The sequence below is a fragment of the Lichenostomus cassidix genome, chromosome 2 (assembly GCF_008360975.1).
Source record: "Lichenostomus cassidix isolate B80296 chromosome 2, HeHo_3.0, whole genome shotgun sequence".
NCBI lineage: Eukaryota > Metazoa > Chordata > Aves > Passeriformes > Meliphagidae > Lichenostomus > Lichenostomus cassidix.
Window position 1 is genome coordinate 27,379,521 of NC_139482.1, and position 27,722 is coordinate 27,407,242.

Here is a 27,722-nt window from a genome sequence, read left to right on the forward strand (position 1 = left end):
GGCCATGAACTTGTGAAGGTGAGCTGAAGCATGTTCAGCTGGACCTTAGACAAAACAGAGCACACACAATTTCCTTTTTTAAACAGCGAAAATGAAGCTGAGCTCTGTTGACCTCTGCCTGGTGCCCACCAAAGTGGGAGATGATGGTAGGTACATGCAGAGTAAGGCCATCTTTTTCCTCAAGACAGTAGAAACAGAACATGAGAAGATAGTTACACAAATTTCTTCATTGTGGTGTGCTTTAAGTTTTTGTTTGTTTGTTTGGTTGGTTTGTTTTTGTTGGGTTTTTTGTTGGTTTTTTTTTTGCCAGCAGAGATGCTCTCCAGCTGCTTTGTTGCATTTAGCAGTGCCTCTCCCACTTACAGAGGGAGCCCTGATCTGCCTGCGGATGGATACTTGCACTCTTCTTGTGTTAACTTGATAAAGCAACCCAGTGGGGAAATTATGAGCTTCAGAACTTATCCAGGTGGATAAGATGATGAAGCTAAACAAAACCCTTTCTTAAATGTATCTTTGGATATACTGACAGCTTGCACTGCATCTACCTGTCTATCAATATCAGACAGAAAGCAGAGATTTGCTAGAATTTTCATATTGCAATAAAAACTGCAATCACCGTGTTGATGTACCACACATTTATAAAGGAGAAAGACAAGTAGGAAATGGGTTTAAACCTTTTGGGTTGTTGCACAGTTCTGGAAAAACACCAGAGGAACTCTTTAAATTTTCTGAGAAAGGGAAATAGCTTCCCCTCCACCCCCACCCCCCGAAAGATTCCTGTCAATATTGGACAAAAGAAATGAGATTACTGGGTGAATGAGAGTTGTGCTCTGCCATTCCAGCCGGGGATGAAAAAGCGCTCCACCGCGAGTGCAAGCTATAGAAACCCTTTGTATTCTGGTATGAGCAGCTCACACAAACAAGGCAGATGTGATAATTATAGAAGCAAACTGCACAGTGCTACCACATCCGTAGACACTGGAGTAGCCCACTTGTACTTTTCTTTCCTGTCTTTTATTGGATTTTCTCCTGTTATTTGAGACAGTCAAGATAAAGCACAGGGTGCCTGTGCACCTCAGTCTGGCAAACTGATGACAGGGTGTCCACTGAAAGGGAGATGATAGTAAGTACACACAGTGTAAGACCACCTTTTTCCTCGAGAAAATATAAAGAGAAGATGGGACGATGGGAGAAACGTTCTCTGTTTGCAGTGAGGGTGGCTGATTTTTTTATAGTACCCCTGCTACGGCGCTGGGCACAGAAGCAAAAGAGACTCCGGGTAAGTTTGTTTTACAGGCGCGTTAAAAGCCCGTAGCTGAACAAGAGCTCAGTCGGCCCGGCTGCGCTGGGAGGGGTGCCACAGGCGCATCCCCCTCAGCCCGGCCGGCCCCGCTCCGCCCCGCCCCGCCCGGGCCGCGCCCGGCGATATAAAGGCGCGGGCGCGCGGGGTGCGGGCATTCTCCGCTTGTAGCCATGGCTCCCGAGCGGCCCCCGCAGGCGTTCGCCGAGGCCGGGCAGCAGAGTGGGCTGCAGGTGTGGCGCGTCGAGCGGCTGGATCTGGTGCCGGTGCCCCCGAGCCGCCACGGCGACTTCTTCGTGGGGGACGCGTACCTGGTGCTGCGCACGGAGCGCCGCGGGGCCAATGTCGCCTACCGCCTGCACTACTGGCTCGGTAGGGCCCGAGGGAGCCGCGGGCGGGAGGGGACAGCCCGCCGTGCCCGCCCTGCTCTGAGGGGCTTGCCGGGCTCCAGGCCAGCGGGGCTGGGTTCTCCCCTTCCTTTGGAGGGGCTGCGGTGCGAGGCTTCCAGGCGGAGGTGCTCGAGGTGGAGGCAGAAGTAGGGCTGCCGCCCGGGACTGGGGTGATTGGGTGATGTGAGGCCTCATGCCTTCCCATGTGAGGGGCTGAGTGGTGGGACAGTGGGGTACGGCAGAAAGGTGAACGCTTGCTCACTTTGAGGTGTTAGTTTGGAAAAATGCTGAAGTGTTAAAGTCAAGTCTTGGCTGCTCCCAGCAGAGATTCGTGAGTGAAATCTTGCCTTTACCCCCGTGAAGAGTTTTCTTACCTTTGTTTCAATCTGGATGGAAATTTCCTCTTGGCCGTCTCCCTGTGGTGTTGTTGCCTTGGTTAGTGCCTGGGTGTTGCCTTTTTCAGCTAAATTAATTTTGCTTTTTGATGATACAGGGATCACGTGCAAAGAGCACCAGCTTTTCTATAAAGCCTCTTTAATATCAGTCTGACAGCCTCCTGGGATTGGAACTGGGCTGATGTCTTTTGCCTTCCACCTTGGCTGGCGCACTGTACATCAGAATTGAAGTCTGACATAAGGATGCGTTTTACGTGACTTCCTCATCTCCTGGAGGTTTCATGTGATTTCCCCATCTGGCCACAGTCATCCTTCCACAGCGGTTGCTGGGTAGCTGCCTGAAACCTATTACTTTTTTCTTGTTTGACCAACAAGTTTGTGTTTGCAGGCAATCATCTCAATGAATGGATATAAAGATGAGTGTATTAACATTAATGTGCTTGAGTTGCTGTAGTTCCCATTCTACTTTTGCATGTACTGAAAAAGAATTGCAGCTAAAGCTGGGATTGTTTCTGCATAGATGTTTGAGTGGTGAGTTTTGCATGTGTTAGTAGTTTTCTAGCTGGCAAGTGGGATAGTGTCTGTCTCTGGTAAGAGAATAATCATAGATGGCAGTGTAAAAGAATTTCTGGCAGAGCTTCTGTCAACAGTGCTGCTAGTTAGCAGTGGGGTTTGGCTGTGTAGATCTTTGTTAATGAAGCTGGAACTAGTCATGTCTTTGTGAAGGTTTAGTAGACACATCACAGAGAATGATGTAAGAACTCTTTGCAATTCTTGGGAAGGGAAGGCAGAACAGTCACTGACATTTGCAGCAATTAAATCCTCATTGCTGGTGGCTGAAGAGCTTTAGTTGTACACATTGGTGCACATTTTGTGCTAGTGTGGTGGTGTCCAGATACTCTAAATGGCTTCAGGTGATCTGGGCACCCATGGTTGTTGTACAGCTGGCAAGGTGGCAGCAGGGTGGCTCACTGCTGGCAAATCCCTTCCTGCTTGCAGGACACTTCAGCAGCAGAGTGGAAAAATCTCACTGCTGCATGCTTAATAGCAACAGGACATCAGGACTTAAAAAAAAGGTGTATGGGGAGGGCCAGTCACACCCAAGGCAAGAGCCATAGAATCATCTTAGTATTTTTAACTGACTGATGCTCCTGTTACGCACATCAAACTTTTCCCTTCTAAGCAAAAACTGTATAACCTTTGTGCCAGGAATATCACAATAGGATCTTTCTGAAAAGACACTTCCCATAAGTGTCTCTGGACAGATGCAGTGGTCACTATCACTCAGACTTTGGGATGTAAAGAAAGAATTCTTGTGATAGGTGGAAACACTGAAGATTTTGGGCTTAGGTACATACAAGAGCCTTACCGTTTGGTGACACAATTCTCCTCTTACCTGTCATCTGTGCTATGTTATGGTGGCTATGAGTGTGAATGGATTCTAACCTGCAAAAAAGACCCACAAATTCAGAATAAAAGCAGAACATCAAATTTTCCTGTTACATACTTTGCTTGGGCACAGCCAAGGGATTAGAAGAAGGTCTAGACTACGGGAGGATGGTCTGTGACCTCAATTTGCTGACAGTCTTGAGATGTGATTGGCATCCTATGGGTCAAGTGACCCCAAAGTTGTTCTGCCATGCTGAAGCTTCCTTTGGGAGAGCCACTGTTTTACCAAATGTCTCACATAGGTTGACATGCTGTTAAGGTTGGATAATTTCTGAGCAAGCTAACCTGGGTGTATCAACACTGTTGGCATGGCCAAGCAATCAGTGGGGATCTGTGTCAGTGCAGCTGTATCCAATTTTAACGTTGATCCAACATCCTGGCATAATTGTCTGTATTGGCACTTGAGGGATGCATTAGTATCTGTACTACTAATCCTAAGGAGCTGTCTGGACTTGAAACCATCACTGGTGGAAACAGCATGTACTGTGCCAGTATGAGACTACTTGTAGGAGTGAGATTGGCTATACCCCAGTTAGTATCTTTAATAAAATCATGCATCGTGTTTCTTAACTATTTTTTAACCCTTGTCCCCAGAGATTAAGTCATAAGATATGCCCATGTGAACCAGGATCTAGTTTGGTAAAAACTTGTTCTTTTTCCTTTATGCTCTGGTTTATTTATAGGTGTTTGTGCCTAGACTGTAAGGTAAATCTGGTTTTCATAAAAGCTTGAATAACTTTGGCTTGGACTGATGCTCACTTGATTTTTTTTTTTTAATGGAATTTCACTGAGTATTTTGTTGTATAGCAGCTATAATACCAAGTCTGATAGTAGTTCTTATCTCTGACTGTTCAAAACCCACTTTTCTTCAAGTCTGAACCCTGTTATGTAATTGCAAGTAATAATTGAGAATTATCTAATCCTAATGGATATGAATATCCCTATTTAGAAAAACAAAAAAAAACCTACTCCCAAAACCTCCAAAACTTTACCACCAACTTTAAGGTGATACCCAGGTCTGAGAAAGCACATTGGAACATGGCAAGTTCTTCTATCATGGGGTGATCAGGAGCTAAATGGAGGACCTCACCTTTTCCTTACTCTTCTGTAGTTACTGAGAAGATTGTTTTTTCAGACTTGGTTCTATTTGTGCTTTTCTTGAAACAATTAAAACTGCTGAAAATGTTCATCAAAAATGTATGAGCACACAATAAAAGCTTTGGTTTAATATACAGCCTGTTTTCAGCATGATTAGGCCATTAGCACACTAGGTCAAGAGGCTATTTCACCGCAGTCCTGGGAAGAGGCTAATCTCTATAAGGTACAAAACAAAGTGTGACCTCATGAAGCAAATATCTGAGCCCCAAAGCTGCTTTTCTTTCTCCCAGGCTGTACCAGGCAAAATACCTTGCTTGCATTGCAGTGTGAAGAGTAGTGCTTTTGAATTAATTTGGCTTTATGGCTTGGTGAGTTGTTCTTTCCATAAATATATGGTTTACCATTCAGACAATCCTCCCACATGACCTTTCTTTCAATTTCAGCTCAAAGTCCAAAGATCATTATCTCTCACACTTAGTATGCTAACCTCAATTAAATTATTCATTTGTTTGAAGATTCTAAGAGAAGATGATCTTTGCTATTTTTCACTCTTTTTTCCTTACGAATGTAGTTCTACAAGTAGTCAAGAAATGGTCTGGAAGATCATGTTATTTGGTGGTGAACAAGTGATGAACAGTAATGCACATGATTCAGTGCTTTATTGCCACATAAGCATGGACTATGCAACCTGCTGAAGGCAGTGCCCTGTTGTTGCAGAAATAATTTCTCCAACAGAATTCAAAGTTATATTAATGCTTTATTGGCAAATTTCCTCTTGTTTCAGGGAAAGAATGCACCCAGGATGAAAGCACAGCTGCAGCTATCTTTGCTGTTCAAATGGATGACCATTTAGGAGGAAAGCCTGTGCAGAGCAGAGAAATTCAAGGATATGAGTCTACTGAGTTTGTGGGTTACTTCAAAGGAGGAATTAAATACAAGGTAACGAGTCTGTCAGTATATATTGTGAAATTTTATGTAACATTGTTCCCCACATAAAAATCAAATATTTTTCTTTGTAAATGGAGATTTTAAAAACAGTGTCTTAATGCTTGGTGGGTTTAGATCTGAACTACCCATCTTAAACTGTAGGAGTCCCAGTGTTTGTACAGAAAGCAGCAGCTTGTTTTTCTCTTCTGATATGTTAATGCATTTCCCAATTTTTCTTCCCCCCAGAAACAGTTATCCTGAAATTTCCTACGTGCGTGTCTAAGGGAACACATAGTAGGGACTCTCTGTGTCTGGGAGATGTTAAATCTCACAGAAATAATTTCTGTCTTACAGGCCTAATAATTTTGTTCAAATGCAGAACTGAGCATGCTCAAGTGGTTAGAAATGAGAATAGAGTGGAAAAGATCGGAACCTCACTTGAAACTAAAAATGATGTTTTTGCAGTCCTACTGCAGGTGTGGGTTTTTTCTGAAATAGATAAAACAACCTCCCAAATACTTTTTGAAAAATTTTATCTTTTGGAAAGGTGTAGTGTCAGTGTCCTGGTGTCACTTCCAGAAGCTGAATAACTGAAAAGTAACTTTTTTTTTGCAACACCTGGGGGTTTTTTTTAAAGAATAAAGTAATGTATCTCCTGAGAATATCCCCACAGTAGAAGCTCTGGAAGCAATGGTGCAGTCAGTCTTTTTTTCCCATTATGAAGGTTTGTAACTTCTCACTGTCTACACAACCAGTTTTAAGCTTTTAACTCTGCTTGCATGAGTGAGCTTGGAAGTGACATGCCCAAACTTTTATGTTTTAATTTTTTTCTTCCTAATTTCAAGAGCCAGTTTCTGTTTCAGCCCAAGGTCTGGGTCTCCCAGAAGAGTGGAGAATGCTGCCTCACAGAGGCAGACATCCAAGCCAGTTTCCAGGATTATGTTTATATTTACACTTAGAGATTGTAAATCAAGAGTTTGCTCCAACTTCCCCTAGTTGGTACTCCTTGGTAGGTGATTCCTAAGTTGCAAATATTACTTTCATAAAATTAGAGATGCTGTGGAATTATCCATCCATCTACATGTAACCAGGGACTAAAACGACCCGGACCTCTGAGATTCAAGTTCAGAAGACTTCAAAAAGAGCTGCATATTTCTCTGCTTTTTCCTCAGTCCTTGACTTTTGTCCTAACAATGGGGTTCAGTATTACCTCATCCTCTGGAGGAGGCAGTTGAGTGCTGTAAATTCTGTGCTTTCACTTTCCCTGTGTATCTGAAAACGCTTTGAAGCAGGGTGACATCTCCTCCCTTGGGTAAAGGTTCACACCTGAGAGTCCAGCAGCAGTGGTGTCTGGCTGGTCTGTGGTCAGCACTCTTAAGCAGTACATTATTTTGGCTTTCTTCTCACTGCATAAACCATTTTTTCCACTGCTAGCTCCTCATCTGTAGCAAAAAAAAAAAAAGTAAGTTTCCAGAAATAAAGCTGGCTGCTTTGTTTTGTTTTATTCAGGCAGGTGGTGTTGCCTCTGGATTTAATCATGTTGTTACAAATGATATGAGTGCCCAGAGGCTTCTGCATATCAAGGGCAGGAGAGTTGTAAGAGCCACAGAAGTCCCCCTGGCTTGGACCAGCTTCAACAAAGGAGACTGTTTCATTATTGACCTTGGACATGTAAGTATTTTCTAGAGCAAAACACTGAAAAGTGAGAGCTGCATCCCTTTCAAGATTTGAGTCATCCCATAAAATGCAAAACTGATTTTGTCGCTTATGTGGAGCAACAGAAAGAATCTGCTTTAGAAAATCAGTTTAAGCGTCACACCACTGGGGAGGTTTGAAACTGCCCTAAATGTTTCCTGGAGTATGCACACGTTATCTATCAAGACACAGCTCTCTTTTCCATTCAAGGCATTGGGATTTTTCACTACTGGTGTTTGAACAGCTTAAACAGTTCACAGTAAGTCCAGTCTGAGTTTGGCACTATCTACCGGATAAATGGGATCAGTGTTCAGAGCAGAACACAGATTCAACCACTCTTAAAAGCATTTCTTCATAGTCATCAAACTTTGATAGTGACAATTGACCCTAAAGAAAGAGCTGCAAAAGTGGTTATAAAAGTACTTGAATATTTCAAGAGATCACTTGAGAAGCAATCCCACGCTTCAGGGCTTTCTGCAAAAATCAAGTAAAGACAGAAGAATATGGATAGATAAGGTAATTCTGCTTGCTTCAAATGACTTGAAGTGTAGTACTGTCACCTCAGAATATATACTAAGACTTCCGAATACTAGAAGTAGCAGCTGGGTTGTAGTCCATGTTAATTAGATGCTAGCTACTAATTAGAAATTACTTCCACGCCTGATATGCTCACACGTAAAAAATGGAAAGCATGTGAAAGGAAATAGTTTATCTGCAGTTGAATTTAACATTAGTGTTTCACAAGGAAGTGGTCAGCTACTTGAAGATTTCAGTGTTCCCCTGACCTAGTGAAAAATGAGCTCTTCTGAATTCATGGTATGCATTTGGCCTTTTCCTCTGAAAAGTGTCCCCTAGTATGACAGTTGAAGATAATCAATATAACTACTTGATACCAATATATCTTTCATTTTTATTATGCTTCACAGCCTTCAGATGGAACATCAACTAGTTTTTTGAAAATTTTCCTATTCCTCTGTCAGTGTGCTTTAATCATCTGGAACAGCCTGTGGATCAATATTGAAACTAATCTCTCAATGTCATTTTGCATAGAAGACCCAAATTCCCTTTCAGAGTTAACCCATGAGAGATGGAAAAGTTGGAACTAAACATTGCTAGAAAATGTTGCTTTTGCAGTAAGGCTGTAATCAGGCTTGAGTTTTCTGGAGTTAACCTTCCATGGACATGCTGTGGAACTGGGTGTACTTCATGAATTCAACTTGTCCTGACCCTTACAGTGCTGCAGTTACCCTGTTCACCTTGAGTAATTACTCAGGTCCCTCTGCAGGCATGGCAGTGACACTGATGAAATGCACTATGGGTGTGTGACAGTGTTACACATATGGTTTGGGGCCTGTCCCTTTCAGTGAGAGGAGAATGCTGTCACTAAGCAATTTAAATGTAATATGGCTTTAGAGTCTATCTGATGCTCAATGTACATTGGGAGCCTTTTACTGTTTTTAATGTAACATCACTTGTTTCTGAGTCACTGTTTGACAAGAGAGAGGTCACTCAGCAATGCAACCCTGTGCCTTCGTGGGAAGGAAGACTAGATGTGAACAATATCTAGATCTCCTTTTTCTTTTTTTGCCATTCTATGGGAAATGTCAGTGAAATCACATGACTGAAACAGTTCTTGGTCTTGTCATGTCAGTTGTATAAGAGAGAAGGGTTTTCTTGGATGTATTGACAAGTTAAGGAAAAAAATGTTTTAGCATCTAGACCTTCATAGTAATTTCCTCATAGGTTATTATATAAACCAGACCATGCTTGTGGGAGATGAAACGGCAATGTGTGACATAGTTCAGGATGAAGATATGCAAGTCTAGTCAAGTACCTCTATATAAATGGAGGTGATAGAAAATACACTGTCACAAGAAATCTTGAGCAAGTTTTATAAGAACCATATTTCAAGCTGAAATAATTGCACTTCAGATTGAAATTTTCCATTACTAGAGGCCCGTTATAAATGGGCAAGGCTTTATTTATGAGTCTTTATAGGAGCTCTTAATTGAATTTAAAGTTCCGTTGAAAAAAAAAGTATTTTGGCTAAAGTAGATTCCTTTACTTAATTGAAATAAAATTAATCTTAAATAGGATTGCTTTTGGGTCTTGGGATTTATTGCAGAGAACTACAGACTCGTTGTCTGAGAATAATGGGCAGTAATTGCATAAAATGAGCTTATGGTCACTGCTTTTAATATCAAATTATTGTAGTGTGTCATTTAAGATGTATTTCCAAGATTTACTTCCCCAGTCTCTTAGCTAACGAGAAGGATGGTCTCCATGGCACTGAAAAATTGGTTCTCTAGTCCATTTCCTGTTACATTTTATCAAGCCACTTATCTAATATAACAAAAATCATTTCCTGTTTCCCACTGAGCTCAATTACTGCAATATTTTAAACTCATGGTTTGAACAGATAAGGGAAAATTACGAAAGGTAATAATGATTAGGAATAAAGTCGTTACTAATCACTAGTGTTTCCTTTATAGGGGGTAATGCTTTAAGCAAAAAGTACTTGTGTGCATTTCCAGCTAGGTTCACATATTTACAGTTCAAGTTCTAATGTTTATCTCATACCTAGATCATAGAACAGTTTTGTTTGGAAGGGACCTTTAAAAGTCATCTAGATCAATTCCCTCTGCAATGAGCAGGGATGACTTCAACAAGCTGAGGTTGCTGTGAGCCCTGTTCGATCTGACCTTGAATGAAGGTTATTCTACCTTGATCCAGCATTCTGAGTTATTGGAGTCAAACCTTGGCTGGAAATAAGTTTAAAAAATAGTGTTGTAACTGCCTGTCTCTTTTCTTGGACTGGAGTTTTGCATTGCCATATTTAGTGCTATTCATTTGAGTACAGTGTGGACTTCCCATCCACTGGCAAATCAACCAGCTGTTGCTGCAGCCATTCCACACACCTGGGAAAACTCTTTTCCAAGTCTGACCATGCTCTTAAAAGTGGTCAGTATCCCAAGGGGCTGTCTCACATGTGCACAACCCACACAGCACCTTGGATGTGTTACTAAACCACATTTACAGCACTTCAAATACCTTGCCCAGGTCTGATCTTGCTTCCTTTGAATTCTCTTGGCTGGAACAGAAAAGAGCTGCAGAAGGCAGAGAAAGCACTGTCTGTGATATGAGGGGAGTTACTATCCATAGGAAATGTGTAAAGACCTTTTATTCTGTCAGAAATGTGTGAAGACCTTTAATTCATGCAGTCTTCTGTAACACCATGAACTGAGAACTGTGACTGTACTGATGTTTCTGTACAGTGAGTGCCTGGGGTGCTAGACCCTGATTTAAGATTTTTTTTTTTAATTTTTTTTTTTCTACATGAGGTTTCCATGACACCTCTTTGAACCTGGGAATGTCTCTGTAAGGGAGCCTCTGGGACAGGGCAGGCAAGACAAGAGCAGGGCAGTTGTTGAGAAGGCCTGAAGTAGAGCACACCATACTTTGTCAGGCACTCCTTAGTGCATCTTGTCCTGGCATAGCTCTGCTCAAGGCCTCCCAGGAGGTGTTATCTTCTGCCACACAGTCACAGAATATGCTAAATTGGAAGGGATCCACAAGGATCATGTAGTCAAACTCTTAATCCTACACAGTTCAGCCCTAAGAGTCACACCATGTGCCTGAGACTGTTGTTCAAGCACTTACTGAACTTCATCAGTTTGGTGCTGTGACCACTTCACTGAGGAGCCCAGTTCCAGTGCTGAGCCACCCTCTGAGTGAAAAACCTTTTCCTGATATCCAACCTAAACCTCCCCTGACACAACTTCAGTCCATTCCCTTGGGTCATGTCACTGGATCCGGCATTCTAAGTTATTGGAGTCAAACCTTGGCTGGAAATAAGTTTGAGAAGAAGAGATCATTGCCTGCCTCTCCTCCACCCGTCATGAGGAAGTTGTAGACTCCCCTCAGTATCCTCTTCTCGAGACTCAACAGGTCAGGTGACTTCAGTTGCTCCTCATGTGGCTTCCCTTTAAGGCCCTTCCAATCCTGTCCTGAACTACTGCTGGTATCCCACCTGAGAGGCACCAGGATGGGTTTCACAGTTCTTTCTGGCCTTAAACTGTCTGGCCTTCCTCTTTACCTGCAGATGCAGCTCTTTCTGTTTCTCCCCATCCTCTAGTCACCTTCCCTTAGACACATCCCTTTTTCCTCCTTCATCACCAAGACAATTCTTAGAACAGCAAGGAGCAGGATAGGGCATGGAAAATGACCACAGAAGGCAAGGGAAAAGATGAATAATTTAGTGAATAACATACATACAGTTTTCCAGGCTATTTTAGTATTTTTTAGACCCATATGTAAATATTACTGTGCATGTATATATTTCTGATAAGATGTGCTAAAAACTTCCCTATCTTTTGTCAATGTTCTTGGTTCAAAGTGGGAAGGAAACTTGTCAGCATTTTGAAAATAGCCCTGTCTATATTGATGTATACTGGTGATTTACAAAAGTGGAATGTTGAGATGTGTTAATAATTTGGGTAGTTATTGAAATATGGAGCAGAAGTAATGGGGCTAACAACAAAATAAAACAATATTAATTGATCAGCTGATTTTACTGAAAGCTTCCCAACTCAGTTTGGGAAGCCATGCTGTATGAAGGTTGTCTGAAGTTGTATCTTTACTGACCAGCAAAAATATTCTGTGTGTGTGTTTGGATAGAGCTTTGTAAAATGTAAGACTTGGTTTTCTCTGCCTGAGTAAGCTCTTGATGGGAGACAGCAGCGGTGCTGTGAGCTAAGTGACTGCAGAGGGCAGGCAGAGGGCTGTGCACTGCTCAGCCTCCTCGAAGAAATTAAGAGACAGTTGTTAAAATAAGGGGGTGAAGGGCCATGTATGATAACTACCAATAAGGTTTGAGCTTGGGCCTGATTGCAGCTGCAAAGTTTTGTCAGCACAATAGCAGTTCTGCAGACAGAACATTACCCTTCTCCCAAAGGAAGAGTGCAGATGGGCGAGGTGATAACTACAGCTCAAGCTAAATGAAGATTGAAGGTAAACTGTACTCAGTTGTCCATTCTTCCTAATCCTATAGTGGTACTTACCAGCTGATTTATAAACAGCCAAGAGCTTGCTGGTTTGAAATTTAAGCTCCTGCAATGTTCTTAAAAACAACTTGTACTATCTAGCAATCAATGTCTGTATTTCTCAAGGGCTCCATGAATCCATGTGAAAATTATGAAGTTAGAACTCAAAAGTATGAGCCTGAACACAGCTGTTGTCATCATGTATCTGTCAGTGTGTTCCTATTTGAACTCCTGGCACAATAAGCATGTCAAAAGAAGAAAAATTGCTGCCTTGCAACAAAGACACTAGAAGAAATGTATCAAGCAAAAAGGCTGGCTTTTTATGACAGCTGCTTTTCATAACAACTGTTAACTTGGTATAGATTAAATTATGTTTACAAAAAGAAAAGTAACTTCTGCATTTTAAAGAGCAAGAGAACAGATATGTGGCTTATGATTATGACCATGGGCTATGATTCAGCATCACATTGCAACCTTAAGCACAATTGTCTTGGTTGATTCTGTAATTTCCCTGCCTTCTTGCCTCACTATCTGTTTTAGGTGGCTTTGCTTCTCTTCCCTTAGAGAAGAGCAGTTCACAACAGGCATATTAACTGCTTTGCTAAACTCACTGTTAAGGTATAGACAGGGCTGGAAGAGCAGATTCTTGGATTTTGCAATTCATCACTGTATGTTTCTAGTTGCTTTCATTGGCTCTAACAACTGACTCATGTAGTTTTTCTATGTTTTTCCATTCACATGTTTCTCCTACAATGAGCCTCTTCCCCAGTTTCCCCCAGCTGAGAGTTAAACTATTGCTCATGCCGTGGCATGGAGCTTCCAAACAAGTAGCAGAGCTTGAAGAACTAAAGTGCTTTGGTTCTTCATTAACTGTATAGACTTATTAACATCATTAAAATGTTGTTTTGTCTATACAATTTGTATCTTGGTAAGCAGACATCTTAATTTTTTTATGATTCTGTGGACCAGTTATTCCAGCAGTGTAAATGCCAGCATTCTGGAAGTTGTTACAGTCTCAAAGTCATCATATGGGGGGGAAAAATATTAAGCCCTTTTCCCCCACTTCAGTATTACACTTAAAGTGTTCAGAGTATGGATTTTTTTCTTCATACTCTATGGGCTGGAAAGTTTTCTCTCACCCACACTTGTACGCAGAAAAATAGCTGAACCAGAGGTCATCATTTAAGCTTCAGGTGGACTGGACATACATGCACAAGGATCCAGTTAAGTTAGTTTACTTCCTGATGTTGTAGGAAATCTAGATGTTTTGCTGCTTGAGCTGCTGTTATTTAGAATTAAGATCCTCCTGGTATTCGCCTCTTAATGCACTGTGGTATAGCAAGAGCTATTCCGAGTGCATACTAGCAAAACAGGTGTGAGAGGAAAAATGAATGTAGTAAGTGAATGCCTCTGCTATATCTGTCTTATTTTTAGTCTAAAAATTTGTTCCACTTGAGTCAAATGGGTGACTCCAAAGACTGGTTACAAAGACACTATTCTAATTATACTAGGGCCAGGCTCCTGGTGGCCTCAGTGGTATTCTGGCTGAATGAATTTGGAGTTTGTTTTGGATTATGAAAACACAACTTTGAATGGTTCACTGTATTACAGTTTCAACAAATGTAAAAGGTAGATTTGATGGATATGTGAAATGAGGGGTTTTTTTCCCTGCCTGTATCAAGAATTCAGCAGTAAAGAAAGGAAAAAAATTAAATAATTTAAGGAGAAAAATGCCTTCAGAAGACTGTATTAGTCTGCTTGAATCCAAGCATTCTTCTTAATATATATTGTTAGTTCCTGAAGAAACCCTGGGTATCAGTGAACTGACAAAAAGTACTGTATTCTAGTTATTTTTACTTGGTTCAGCTATTTTCCCCACCACATGGTACTAATTTTCTTGATTTAGCACTTTTCTGTACTTAAGGAAAAAATTTTAAAAAGCGCCATGCTCTTTCTTTAGGACTCTCTGCTTTATTTACAAAAACAGTCCCACTCCATACAGGGAAAAATGCCAAGGTGCTCTTGCTCAGGGTTACACATGAGCCATGCCTAATTATCCTGAAGCAGAAGGACATTTCTGTGTAGAAGCTAAATATTGGGTCATTTTTAATGTGCTGTAGAAATCTCATGTGACTTGCGCAAGGTCACTCTGCAGGTGAGGAGCTATTAGGAGTAAGAGCAGTGAATTCTTGTACTCTAAGAGTAGATCAGACTGTGTCCCCAAAATGTGCAGTTAAGGGGAGACCTCCTTCTGATGACCACAGACATGGCACAGACCCAGCCTGCCTTCCCAACCTCTCTCAAGAATTCTGGGGTGCTCATGGTGATTATTCATTATAATATTTTCTCACCCTCAGCTGTTAATTGTCCCACCAGGATCTAATAACTATATTGATACCAACAGACATTAACATAGGGGCATCTCTCCCAAAATTCTGTTTAAGAGAGTAAAAAAAATAAATACTGCTAGTGCAAACTTCTGAAAATAAACTGGGCTTGGCACAGGAATTACTGATGAATGAAACTCCTTTTATTTTGAGGGGAGTGAACACTTGAAGTCTGTTTTCATTTTAATGGAAACATTTCGTGTCAGCCCGCCAATTCAAAATAAAGTTAGCAAAACAAGCCTAAAAATAGTGAAGGTGTAGTACAGCTAGGAAATTGTGAAAGTAGTGAGTAAGCTAAAGCTAAATACCATATTTTGCCCATAGCTGAGCACTTTGTGTCCAGAAAATAAATACATGAATAATAAAATATGATCCAAAAGCTCAGTCATTTCTTGGACATGATTATATGAGTAATTGACTGAATTTCAAGTAAATCCACATCTAAATATTAGCCTTCTCAAGAAGTGGCTTTAACGTCTAAAAATCTTTTTCTGGCTTTAAATTGTTGAAAAACTGAATCTGCCTGGAGGTTGACATGGGTAAGTTATATCAGGAAGGCAAACTTCTAAATATTCAGGTTCTCAAACATGAGGCCTCAAAGTTAGATACATTGAAAATGAGATGATTTTACTTCAGAAGAGAAAATTAACTAAATCCAAGCTTCTGAAAGCTTCCAGCAGTGAATACCTAAGATATTTTAGTGCTCATAGTGAATACATTAAAATATTATGTACTTTGGGACACTTTAATGACTTGTGGCTGCTCACTTCCTTCTATTTGATTATACAGTACATGAAGTTTAATTTTCAGGCTTTTAATAAAGAATAGTGTCTTTATTCTCTAGGGCTAAAAATAATCAGATTCTTGTTTCTCTATCTCTTAAAATCAGTATATTTTAAATAACCATGTAAGATGGAGCTTGTGAATCTCCAGATCAAGAATGTTTTCAGACACTGCTTGTTGATTCAAGCGGTGGTTTATGCAGCAGAATAAAACTTGGAAAAGGGATTCCATAAGGAAAATAATGGAATCTGCAAGTTTAAAAATCTGAAATCTATTACTGTAGATTTTTAAAGGTCCTTTTTCCTCAGGCTCATTTGAAGCCTAGAGCATGTGGACTGTAGGAGAGCTCAGTTCAGTCACTTGCTGACTGTAGGCAGATAGGGAGGATTAACTCTGAATGTGGAGTAACTTGGGTGCTGTGGGGCCTTTAGGAGATGCTAAGAAAAGAAAATGTGACTTTATTGTCCAAGAAGTAAAGGTCTCTGTAATTTGCAGTGACAATTTAAGTCTCACAATATCCTTTGTGGTCTGTACAGCAAATACTATTCATTTTGTAAATGCAACTACTTGTTATCACCAGTTACCAAAAAAGCAAGAGAAGGCCAATGGGTACAACTGAAGCTGAACTTTTAACCTTTCTGAATGTGGAATCTCCACCAATCACAGCATCAACACTGAGATAAGGCAATAGCTGCCTTACCTCTTTCCCAAGTGCTCTATTATATGACTTCTTTCTCTTCCTTATTGCTTCTATAGATTAAAGGAAATAAAGAATTCCTGTTTATTGCTCCTATATCTCTAGTGACTCCTGTTTTCTCACATAATTGCAAATAAGCTCAATTAGTAGGAGGCAGGCCAAGATGAGAATGATGCTAAGGAGTCTGTGTGGAAAATCTCCCTGAATTTGGAACAGAATGGGTGGAATGTTTTACTTTCTATACATTCAGTTTTTTAGAAAATTATTTCCCTAAATATGAACAGACATTTTGTTTTCCTGGATGAATGTAGAGAGATCTTAGAGAAGGTTCAGACCTAATGCCAGCTATGTCTCCAGATTCTGGATATTTAGTAAACTGACTGTATTTAAACCAGAATTTAGAAGCTTTTTTTTTTTTTCTTAAGCCTGCAGTCAAGTTGTTAAAGGCAAGCTGAAAACCTCACAGCTTTCATAACATCTGCAAGTTGAGAGGGACACAGTTCTGGGAATCTGTGGTACGATCCTGATAAAGCTTAAAACTTTGTCTTTGAAGATGCTTTTGAAGGGAAGGGAGGTTGGAAGAGAACAGTGAGATCCTTGAGACTGTGGAGGGATTTTATGTCCAAACTGGTGAAAAGTAACTATTGGAAGTTACTAGCACCGTTTTACATGCAGGTGGCATCAGTATTAGCTGTCTTCTAAAAATTTGCATCTGCTAGTACTGAGAAGCTGTGCTTCATCCCTCACTTATCAAAAACCACCATTTCAAATACTGTTAAAGACCAATGCTGGTTAGCAGAAATAACTTGGGGTTTTTTTTGTTTTTTTTAATGAAACAAGATTTTTATCTCAAATCTAAGTTTTATACAGTTGTATATGCACCATAAAACTAAGCCTACGTAATTTATTCAGTGAGGGCTCTGATTAAAATTTGCAATGCAGATGAACACAAACCAGTTCAACCTTTTTTTAAAGTTGAAAATTACTGTTCACCTTTATTGCTGTACTATTTGGGCTATTTGATAGAATCATGTGAAGAATCAAATTACTTTCTTCCAGGAGAAGGTGGGGGAAGCAACCAGCCAAGGAGAGTGATTTCCTTTGGCTAGCTCCTTCCAGCCCAGCTTCTAGCAGCCCTGCAGCTTGTGTTCTGCCCTTTGTTAGTAATTTTCATCAAGATTGAAATCTAAATTCTTTAATCCGAAATGCTTCAAGTTCTGGATGAATAATGAGAGTTGCCAAAACTGGCGGTCCTTGGTGTGGCTGGATCAGGTGACCTGTCTGAGGCTGGTTCTGGTAGCTCCCCTGCCTCAGAGTAAGATAATTATTTATAAAATGAGTTTCATACTTTTGCTATGTTGGATCCTATTGCTAATGGGTGTGTTCTTTTCATTCTTTTAGGAAATCTATCAGTGGTGTGGCTCATCGTGCAATAAATACGAGCGGTTGAAGGCTACTCAGGTTGCTGTTGGCATTCGGGACAATGAACGGAATGGAAGATCTAAATTAATTACTGTGGAAGAAGGGAGCGAACCAGACCGGCTCATAGAGGTACTGTAATGTGCAAACCAGTTGCTAACATAGCTGTGAATAAAAAGTTTATACACCCCCAGGAACTAAACCGGATTGGGCCAGCGCCAGGAAGACAGATACAGGCTACAGTAAGCTAGTTTATACCTTTTCCTTCCTTAATTATCCAAGCAGTGTTAAGTTAATTAGGCATTAGAGTCTGAGATAATTAATCATCTGAGAATACTTTTACAAGAACTAAATGTTTGCTTTATTGAGTAGCTGTACAGTGACTGAATTAACAGTGTGGCTCATACCCGAAGCACACTGTCTACTCTGCGTGAGGAATGAGTATGGAGCTGGGACAGTACCCAAGAAGGAAAGACATAGGATTACTGTGTCTAGAAAGTAAAAAAAATGTAGCAAATTGCGTGTTGGTGCAGGGGGCCAAGCACTCTGCTTTGCATACTTCTGCTTCTATTTTAAGATTGTATGCACCTAGCCTCTAGGAAACCCAGTGAGTCCCTTCCCTGTATGTCTAGAAAGTTTAATCATTTACTTAAAAACCCCAGATTTCAGATTTCATAACTGAGTTGATCAAAATGGAGTGGAAAAAAAATTCCCAATTTATAGACTTTTCAGATCTTGAAAAATTAACAAACACTCATGAGTTGTTGTAGGCCACATACTAATAAAAGCATTGTCACTTGGCATTTGGGTCCTAAATTAAGCTTTTTCCATTCGTTCTCTGAAAAGAAGGAAGAGGGAAGCAGGGTCACAAAGCAGTCCTTCAATAAAATGGAATAGGTACAGCTAGGATATTTTCTTGTACACCAGATTAACTTCAGGAAGGAAAGCTAATGGTGCATGCAAGTATGGCATTGTTTTTGGTGGTGCTTACATTCAGTGTGGTCATAGGCAGTGTAACTAGAAACTGCCTGAGCAGCAAAGCAGGTGCTGAGCCACCAGCCTGTGGCCGTGCTGGCTGTGGTGACCCCTTTGGATGGACTGTCCCATATGCTTGCACAGACTTTTCCTGTGGGTGTGGGTACAGATGTGGCTGTGCTCAGAAGCTGGGGAGGTGGCACCCAGTGTACTGCAGATTTTTGAAGGGGGAAAAAAAACTGTTTAACAATTCTCGGTCTGGCTTTTTACTTCCTGGTACAGGCTTTTCCCACTGGCTCTGACGTGGCACATGTTTTACACCTATAACTCTTTTGAAAAGAGCACAGGTTGACAATGAGAGCCCAACCTCCTGCTCCTGATTTGAATCACGGCATTGAGTTGCATCCTGCTGTGGCTGGGTGGCACTGGAACCCTGCTGGCACAGTCCCCTGGCCACAGCTGCTACTGCCAAGCCCATCCTGCGGGTACCACTGCAGGCTCTGCACAGGGCTTCTGATAAACTCACATGTGAGTTGGAAGCATTGATCAGAGAAGCTCTTTGCTCGCTCCTCTTATCTGGCTAAGGTGCAGATGAAGATAAGCTGGGCTTCTGTGCTACCCCAGTGAGGACACCGTCCAGCTGCAGGGCTGGGAGCCTGGCTGCCTCCCTGCCCCACCTGTCACCCTCCATAAGCTCTGAGGGGCAAGGATATGCTGCCTTCCCCCTTGCATCTGATTGCCAGACTTCCATTTGTGTGCGACTGTTGTTTTGTAGCAACCTTGACACATGAATGAGAGCAGGAAAACACCAAGGTTGTATTTTGATCCTGTAGTGTATTGTTATTGTATCAGGGAATAAATCTTTTCTTCACTTGCACAGCAGTGTATGAAGAAGTTTCTGTTTTTCCTTTTGGATTGTGAATATAGAAGAAACAAAAATGGGTAGTTCAATGCAATTAGATTCATTACTTTTATCACCACCACTGTAATGAGGCCAGTTTGAGTTGACTGTATCTGTAGTCAGGGTTTACCTTCCAGCCTGCATTGTGCTAGGTAGCCTTGCTTTTGGAAGTGCTGCTTTCATAACAAGAGTCTGCAGCTCAGCTGTGGCTGTGCCTATCCAAGCTCTGAAATGTGCTGCTATCAAGCCAGGAGGGTAGTTAAACTCACAAATGTATAAAACCTATTAATCCTTATTCCTGCTCACACTGTATCCAGTTCCTAGTGCTCTTTGCTTGGACTTTTCCTTGCTCCCACAAAATTGTCTCTTAACTTGCTGTTACACTCCCTTGGGCTAACTGCTGTCGAGCTAACATTGTGTTTGTTTCTTCCCTCCACATCAGGAAGGGTGGATTTTTGGCATCTCCAGCTTTTTTAGAAAAAGGTTGATTTATTTTCTAGAGAAAAGAATTGGATACTTTAAATATTTCTTTTGTCATCCAGTATGCCACTGAAATCAGAATGAGATTTCCTAAAATTATCTCCTCTGACAAACGTCAGGAATGATTCCCCTTCCTGTGAGCTAGAAATCTGCATCTATATCAGTGGCCAAACTTGCTCGTGCAGTGTCAGTAGAAGCACCAGGCAGCAGCTGACATACCCACCATGAGTACTAGCAGAAAGAGCCAATAGTGATCTTATTCCTGCTCCATCAGCAGAGTTGTGACTCCCAACCAGAAAAGCAAGACTTCTGTGCCTACTCCCCACCGTGGAGGCAAGACACAGGCTGGCTGAACTAACCCTGCCACACTTCTGTCCTGCTATAGGATTAGCAGAGGCAGCAGTGCTGTGATGATGTGGTGTTTCCTGGCCAGCCCACTTTCCTGCTGGGAGCTGTGGTGCTGTGGGTTAGGTGAATTTGTCTGACAAGGGCAGTTACCTGCTCCCAACTACCATTTTTAGCATGAACTGGGAACAGGTTGCACTGCTTGAATTTGCCCATGGGTAATAACTGTCTGGAGCTGCTGTAGGACTGGATGAATTGCTGTGGCAGACCAGCAAGATACAGCTTGCTTGCCCTGGGAAGGGGGAATTACTAGAAGCTGGGTATGTGAGTAGTTTTGACAGCAGCAAGCCCTGTTTTTATCTACTGTACCAACCACAGGCCACTTGGAACACACAGTGACCATCCTGTGCTTGCACTCAGGAAACACAGTGTGTCTGAAAAGCTTAAACCTGCAATGGGTGCACAGAAGTTCTTATAAGACGCTTCAGGAATCACTAGAACTCTGGCTGTGACGATGAGGCAGAAGCTTTCTGTGCAAGCACATAGAAGATATTTAAACTACCTGGCTGCACTTCCATGTTTGCATTTTAGGTGAAGTACTGACTGGCAGGTTTAAATAAGCAGTGCTATATAGGGGTTGCTACCTTGGAAAATTAAAAAATAAACAGACCACCCTGGACAAATTGCTGCTGTGGCTGTGACTGATCACCAGTCACACCAGAATATAATAAAATTCACCAAATGCCAACTCTGCTCTGAGTGGTTACCCATTCTGCTCAATCTTAGCCCTGAATGTTCAAATTGTGTTACAGGAATTTTTTCACCTGCATGGGACCAACCCAAAACCAGCTCTTAACAATGCTTAAATCAGTTTGGTAGCTCAAGTGACCATGTTAGGATTATAGCTACCTGCACTTTTTTTTTTTTTTTTTTTCTTAAAGGAAGACTAAATATAAAATTTCAAAGATAACCTAGGACTAAAATCTTCTAGGGTCAGCCCTGTCTTTCCCCTTGGGCCCACTGTGCTGACACTGATGCTCATCTTTCTGGCTGCTTGCAGTGGTAAGCAGAGATCTCAGAGCCCCACTTTTGGATACGCAAGAGATCACTGAGGCCTGAGAGAGCAGCCAAAATAACAGGTAGCCACTCTCAGCATGAGTAATTTTCTAAATATAATTGGAATCTCTGCTCTAATTCTGAAGAGAGGACAAAACTAGGGAAGCTAAATTTTAGAAAGAGTTACCCATGATCTCATTATGTAACACTGTGGGAAGTGGTGAATGGCATGAGTCAATGACTCATTGCACCCTGCTTCCTTTCTCCAGTGAAGTTACTGCCCACTGTTTGACTAATGGATATCTAACCTATGCTTCCATTATCAGAGCAGTGGCAAAATAGAGAAACAACGAATCAGAAATTACTGTATTTGTGAAGTTTTCTAGTCAGCCAGCAAGCTGAAGGTGCATGCAAGTAATGCAGGAAGCATAGAAATTAGTTCTGAGTCACCCAAGGGAAAGATGCAAAGCATCCAATTTTCCATTCAGTATACCTGTGATCTGGTACTGTAACTCTAGAGATGAAGTAAAGGGGAGGAGAAAGCCTATTTGTTTTCCTCTACTTCTGTAATTTGAAATATTAGTTGCCCTAAAATATTTTTACATTGATAGTACTTTTTGTCTACATACACTCATCTCTCTGTGATGCATTTTAAGTATGTCAGGGAGCTCTGTCAGTCTGTAGGGTATAAGAACTAATGAAAAAGTAAGACAGACTGAGTTTTACCAAAACTCAGTAAGTGTTGAGTCTGTGTCTGTGCCTTCTACTTAATCATGTCCTGTTCAGCTAACACTTTTCAAGATGGTTCTGTTTTCTCTGAGCCTGTCAGATTCATAGAACTGCTTTACTGTTCCCCTACAAATTACTCCCTTAAGACTGCAGCTCTTGGTATCATATGATTGCTGTAGTTTTACTGCTGAGGCTTTTGTTGTATTTTGTGAAGGTTTTTCATGTTCATGGTTGAAAACAACGAAACCTGAGAAATGTGACAGCTGAGATCTAAAACCACAAGAAAATGAATCATCATTTTAGTGTGTATCTTTGAAATCACTCCTCTGCCTTTAAACAGAAAGCTCCACGATTTTTATTTACTCAGCATTTGCAGTTGTTGTGTGTCTGGTTTTGTTAGCATTCTAGTGCCCTTACAACAGGTGGGTCCAAACTTCTCATAAAATACTTGTGTAAAGATTCAGCCAGTGTAAATATTAAGCAACAGGGGCAACCTCTTCCTCCTTTCTGATAAAGCAGCCTTTTTCGTCCCTGCTTTTTCTTTAAAGCCCCTAAGCAATGCTTAATCACGAGAATTCCTGAATGCCACCCTATTCACTGACGATTGTTTTTGCCTGTGGTGTGAATAAATACTACGCGCGAATGGTCTGATCATATTACAGCCATTGGCACCTTTCTCCCTCTGCAGCTGGAAAGGGACTGACAGCACTACGAAGTGCTAACTCAGCCCTGTGGATAAAATCCCAAGTGCACAGACAATAAAGAGATGCCATCGCAAATGCAAGTTACAGAGGGTGTTTCTCTAGAGACCCAAATAATGCAAAGACATTGAAAACATAAAGCTCCAGAAATCCTTAAATAAATGAACAAATCCATAGCCCATATGGATGGAAAAGCAGGATCACTCCTTCCTTTCTTATTAAATTCAAGCCCTTAAAAGTAACTTTTTACAAACCAAAAATAATTTCCAAGGTCAGCATGGAGCAAAGTGAGGTAGCTGGGAAAAAGTGAGGCTTGCCAAGACTTGTAAGTGGGTGTGAGAGTGCAAGGACATGTTTCTCTGAAGGAGCTGGGCAGGTTCCTGCAGTCTCTGGCCTTGTCACATGGATCATTACATAAGGCTGGAAGAGCAGCACGTGTCCCACTAGTGAAGACAGCGGTTTGGTACCTGCTCCTTTCCCAGAGCCAGCAAGAGCAGGATCTGTCATCACAGCTCCACAAAAGCTGCTCTTGCTGCTCTCCACACTTGCATTTCTTCTTGTTCCCTTGCTTTTGGTTGTATTATGAGCTCAAGTCATGCTAAGGGGAGGTTTGTTTGTTTTGTATGCAGAGGAGTGGAGGAACAGTGGGAGCTAGGGTGATGCAAGAGGAGGAAGAGGGGTAACTTCTCAGAATAATATTTTATTGTAAGTTTTTTGTGGACTACAAACTCCAGGTATTTGTTAGGGGTTAGACAATTGTTTAATTGTGTAGCTTGTACACAGTTTTATTCAAATGCTATGTGTTCATAAGCTATGAATTGCATGTAACAGGGTCCAGCCTGACCTGTTCGCTACCAAAAAAATGCATATGTGGACATATGTGGACATATGTGAACCAAAGTAATGCATTTTATTATCTAAATTGAGACAGCTGGAAAAAATAGACATGATTCCAGGGAATTCTGTGAAATAAATATTAGAAATGAGTTTCAGTCCCAGGGTAGAGGCACTATTGAAAGGAAAATAAAGGCATTGATGGGGGGTGGGGACAGTGGAAGTTGTACCAGTCCCCAGTGCAAAGACTCAGTAACAGGCACACAGAGAAAGTAACTACATTTTCATGAGAGTGCCAAGACTTAAGAAAGCTAATGCACAGAAAATAGCAGAACTACTGCTGTAGTTTCTATTAGTAGCTGCATTGGCTACTTAAATGGACAGCTTTCTCAGGCTGCTTTGAAACTATGGGTCAAATTTACCCCTCAGGAAGATGAATATGCTTGTTCACTGGAATGATTTTGGATATATGCAGGTGCCAGCAAGAATTTGGGTCCTGTCATTTTGAGCAGTAAGAGTTTGTTGGATACAACTTAAAATCCTACACGGGGGGAAAATCCTACACATGACTGTGCACCTTTTACAGCAACACCTGTTCAGTCTGAGGAGTGGCAGTTTACGAAACATTGCACTGCTTAATTAAACTTTGTGATGAACTGAGAATGTGGATACAAAGCACAAACCCCTTGCCCTTCAGGGTGCCAGCTTCAAGCTGTCAAAATCAGGAGTCCTGTTCTCTTTACAGTGACTGAGCCTATCTCCTTCATTAAGGAAAGTCCCTTTTCGTGATGCAAATTTGCATTTAAATTACTAAATTACACAACCCATACTCAGACAAAACATGCATGGCCTGGATTCCAGTACAGCTTAGCTGCTTTGCACCAGCTGAGCATTTGGCCCAGTGTTTTCCCCAGACCCAGGCAGAAAATCAAGAGGGGTTTTGCCAGAGAATGGCAGAAGCTGGTAAGGAGGAATCTTCCTAAACATTAGGAGTTACCCATAATATTCTTCAAGCTGCTGTTTTCAGTCTTAGCAGCCTGAAGCTAGGTACTTAAATGACAGGGAACTGAATAGGAGCTGCCAGTGGCAAACACATCTAAAAGCCAGGCTTCTAATTAAGTCTCTAAATATGAATTTCAGTGCCTGCATTAGAAAATTAATTTCAGAAAATAAAATGTTCAGGTGTGTCATACTGCACAGGATGAGTTAAATTCTTTATGAACAGCTCTACTAGCAGATGTTTGAAAACCTAATTTCTTATGCTAGGAAAGTTGCCTCTATACTAGGTATTCTAGTGAATTTCTAAGATCCTAATGATTTTCTGGAAGTGCTTGCGATCAAATTATAATGTGTCTCGTTTGCATTCTTGTGAGTGAGAAAAGCACTCATCTTTGTTATGTTTCCTTCTTTACCAGCTTGTAGCACTTGCAGGGCTACCATGTAAGTCAATTACAATCTTATAATTACATGTTAGAATATTAATAGAGTTTGTAATGGCTTTATTCCTTTCTGTGCCAGACTATCAAGACATCTGTTGATGAAAAAGTACTATAATTTTCAGTTATTAAATGAGCATAATTAAGAGAAAGCCAAAGACAAGAGTTGTTAGCACTTATCTCCATGTGGGGTTGTTAGCTCTCATTTCAAGGTGCTTTCTTGTAACAGGGGAATTTCATGGAAAAGACCTGAAAGGGTGGATTTTATTTGCTGTATAAAAAGCTCAGGGAGAGGTTCTTCCTGGAATCCTGCATCTCCCTAACAGAAATGCACCTTGACGGGATTTTTTCCCTTTTTTTTTTTTTTTTTCTCTGCAGTTCTGTCTCCTTCCAGCGTCTTGCAGAGCAGCTGGTATCTGTGTGCAAGGTTGCCTTTGAATTTTCTTAAGTGGGAGTTGTGTAGTGCAGGAAGGGCTCAGGGAGGAAAACTTTGTAGGTTGTTTTGTTTGTTTTTTTTAAATAACTTTGCATGTGCACAGATTGCTGTTCCCTGTCCATGCCATGTAAAACTGGAATAAGAGTCCTCTCACATTTGGGCAAGAGTGAAGCACACCTGTATGGAAGAAAGCATCCCATGTGTTGTGGGATCAGTTCAGTATTTCCACCACTACTGAGTGTGTAATGCTGAAGGAATCTGTAAATATAACTACTGTGTTTACTGCAGAGCAGGGTGTAAGGGCCAGGTCTTCTTCTTACATAGCTGCCTATGACTTTGATACTACCTAGCTTTACCTGTAAAAATAAAAGGTAGGTAAGTTAAGATGGATTTAAATACTGCAGTAATGAGTGCTGCAGCTTCTAACTCTTAAGAACTATAAATCATAGCTGAACAGTCTGGCTCCTTTACACAAAATTTGAGGATGGGTAGGAACTTAAAGACATAAATCAGTTAGTGAAGGGCACCTAAACTAGCAAGAGGAAATTATTTTCAACGAGCTAAGCAGGATATATCTCCTAGACAACCTGGTGAAAGGCACATTCTTGCTCTCTCTGTCCTAATAAATATTTAATATATTTGAAACATCAGCAGGAAGCATTAGAGAAAAATCTATCAAATACTCTCTGAATTGCTTTCTTAAACATTAGGATCTTAATCTGTGCTCTATCTTGGACTGAAGAGTTTGGTGTCATATAAGAGAGAATCCCCTGGCATACCAGGTCTATTTGCTGTATGGGACTGGAAATGCTGAGCTTGTCAATACAGTCACTGTTGCACTGCAAAAATATTCCAATGCCTTGAGTAGCTTTTTCCACCTTCCCATCTCATGGAATAAGTGCTGAAACACCTTGCTGCAGCTACTCTGCTCACCCTGATGCTGCTGTGTGTCATGGCTGCCTGCTGCTCTTCCAGCTGCTGTGCATCCCATGGGAACACTGATTTTCTAGCAGGGTCTCTGGCTGCCAATCATGGCAGTTCAAGCTTCATGGAGTGTTTGCTATACTCCTCTTTTTATTTGCATATTGGTACAGCCTGCCACAGCCTTGGGACCAGCCTGCGTGGTGACACTGCAAATGCCCAGCTGCAGAACTGGAGGTACTTAAAGAATGAAAAGCTGAAAGTAACGTGGATTTTATCAGATAAATATTCTTTATGTCTGAGGCTCCCTGTTGGCATTAGTTACTGATTTATTTCATTGTTATCCAACACATAAGCATGCACTGTCATGTAGCACATAAGGTATTTTATCCACAAGGCCTTCAAACAGAGATCTGCAAAGCTGCAAATACTTCCGTGTGTGCCTAAATTTATGTTCCAATACAGCAGAAAAAATGGGCATCTAAACTATATGTGCAAGTTTCTGCAGGATTTGGGTCCCGTCTTTAATACTGCTGCTGGTATCAGAGGACAATGTTAACAAAGGAGTAAGATTAAAATTTTAGGTAGAAAGAATTAATATAAATGCCAAAAAATAAAATATGAAAATTATTGCAATGATTGCTTAGTTCATTTTTAATTGTGGTGCAGATGGGCAGATGCTGAACAATTCTCCCATGTTCATTCAGCAGCAGTAATGCAGCAACAAAAAGACTGCTGCATTTGCAGTTACTGCCATTCACCCTCCAGGTTTCGTTAGCATGGGATCACTGTCCATCTTGGAGGCATCCCAAAAGCCAGATATTTGAAGATAATGTAGGCTGGGGATTTCCTCTTTTCATGCACACCCAGTCTCAGAGTAAATAACTAGTTTAGATACTGCCAGCTGTGCAGTCCCAGCAGGACAGAAGGTAGCCTGTTTTACCTGAGAGCCAAACTATCAAGAAAATCGATTTTGTACTCTCAAGACTGAACTAGATACCTTTTTTGTGAACATCCATGGCCAGTTTAATAGAAGAGACAATTAATGTTAGAATATTGTTGTCATGTGAGTAAAGGCTTTATATTCAAATTGTACCAGACAGATATGCAAAGTTGCAGATATTTTGTGAAAAGCTGCCAAAGCCTAATGCCCTATTTTTAGTCAGTTAAGCATAGAGCTTTGAATAAAATTATGATTTGCATTTAAAATTCCTGAGACAACAGAAACTGGCTAAAAATGTAGGCCGTAATCTAAGCATCAAAATTGCCATGAGCTGCTGATGTATTTTGCTGTTCTATAGCAATCTGAATTCATACAGATGAGATT

At 41.1% G+C, this 27,722-nt stretch overlaps 1 protein-coding gene across 1 annotated transcript in view; it reads left to right on the plus strand.

The window, feature by feature from the left end:
- The first annotated feature begins 1,436 nt into the window (after nt 1-1,436).
- Nucleotides 1,437-27,722, plus strand: part of SCIN (scinderin) — a 47,105-nt gene continuing 20,819 nt past the window's right edge. Inside the window, exons 1-4 of the mRNA XM_085050821.1 lie at nt 1,437-1,672; nt 5,416-5,570; nt 7,068-7,229; nt 17,564-17,713. Of these exons, the coding sequence (XP_084906947.1) occupies nt 1,474-1,672; nt 5,416-5,570; nt 7,068-7,229; nt 17,564-17,713 (666 nt within the window). The 5' untranslated portion in view covers nt 1,437-1,473. The remainder of the gene's footprint in view (nt 1,673-5,415; nt 5,571-7,067; nt 7,230-17,563; nt 17,714-27,722) is intronic.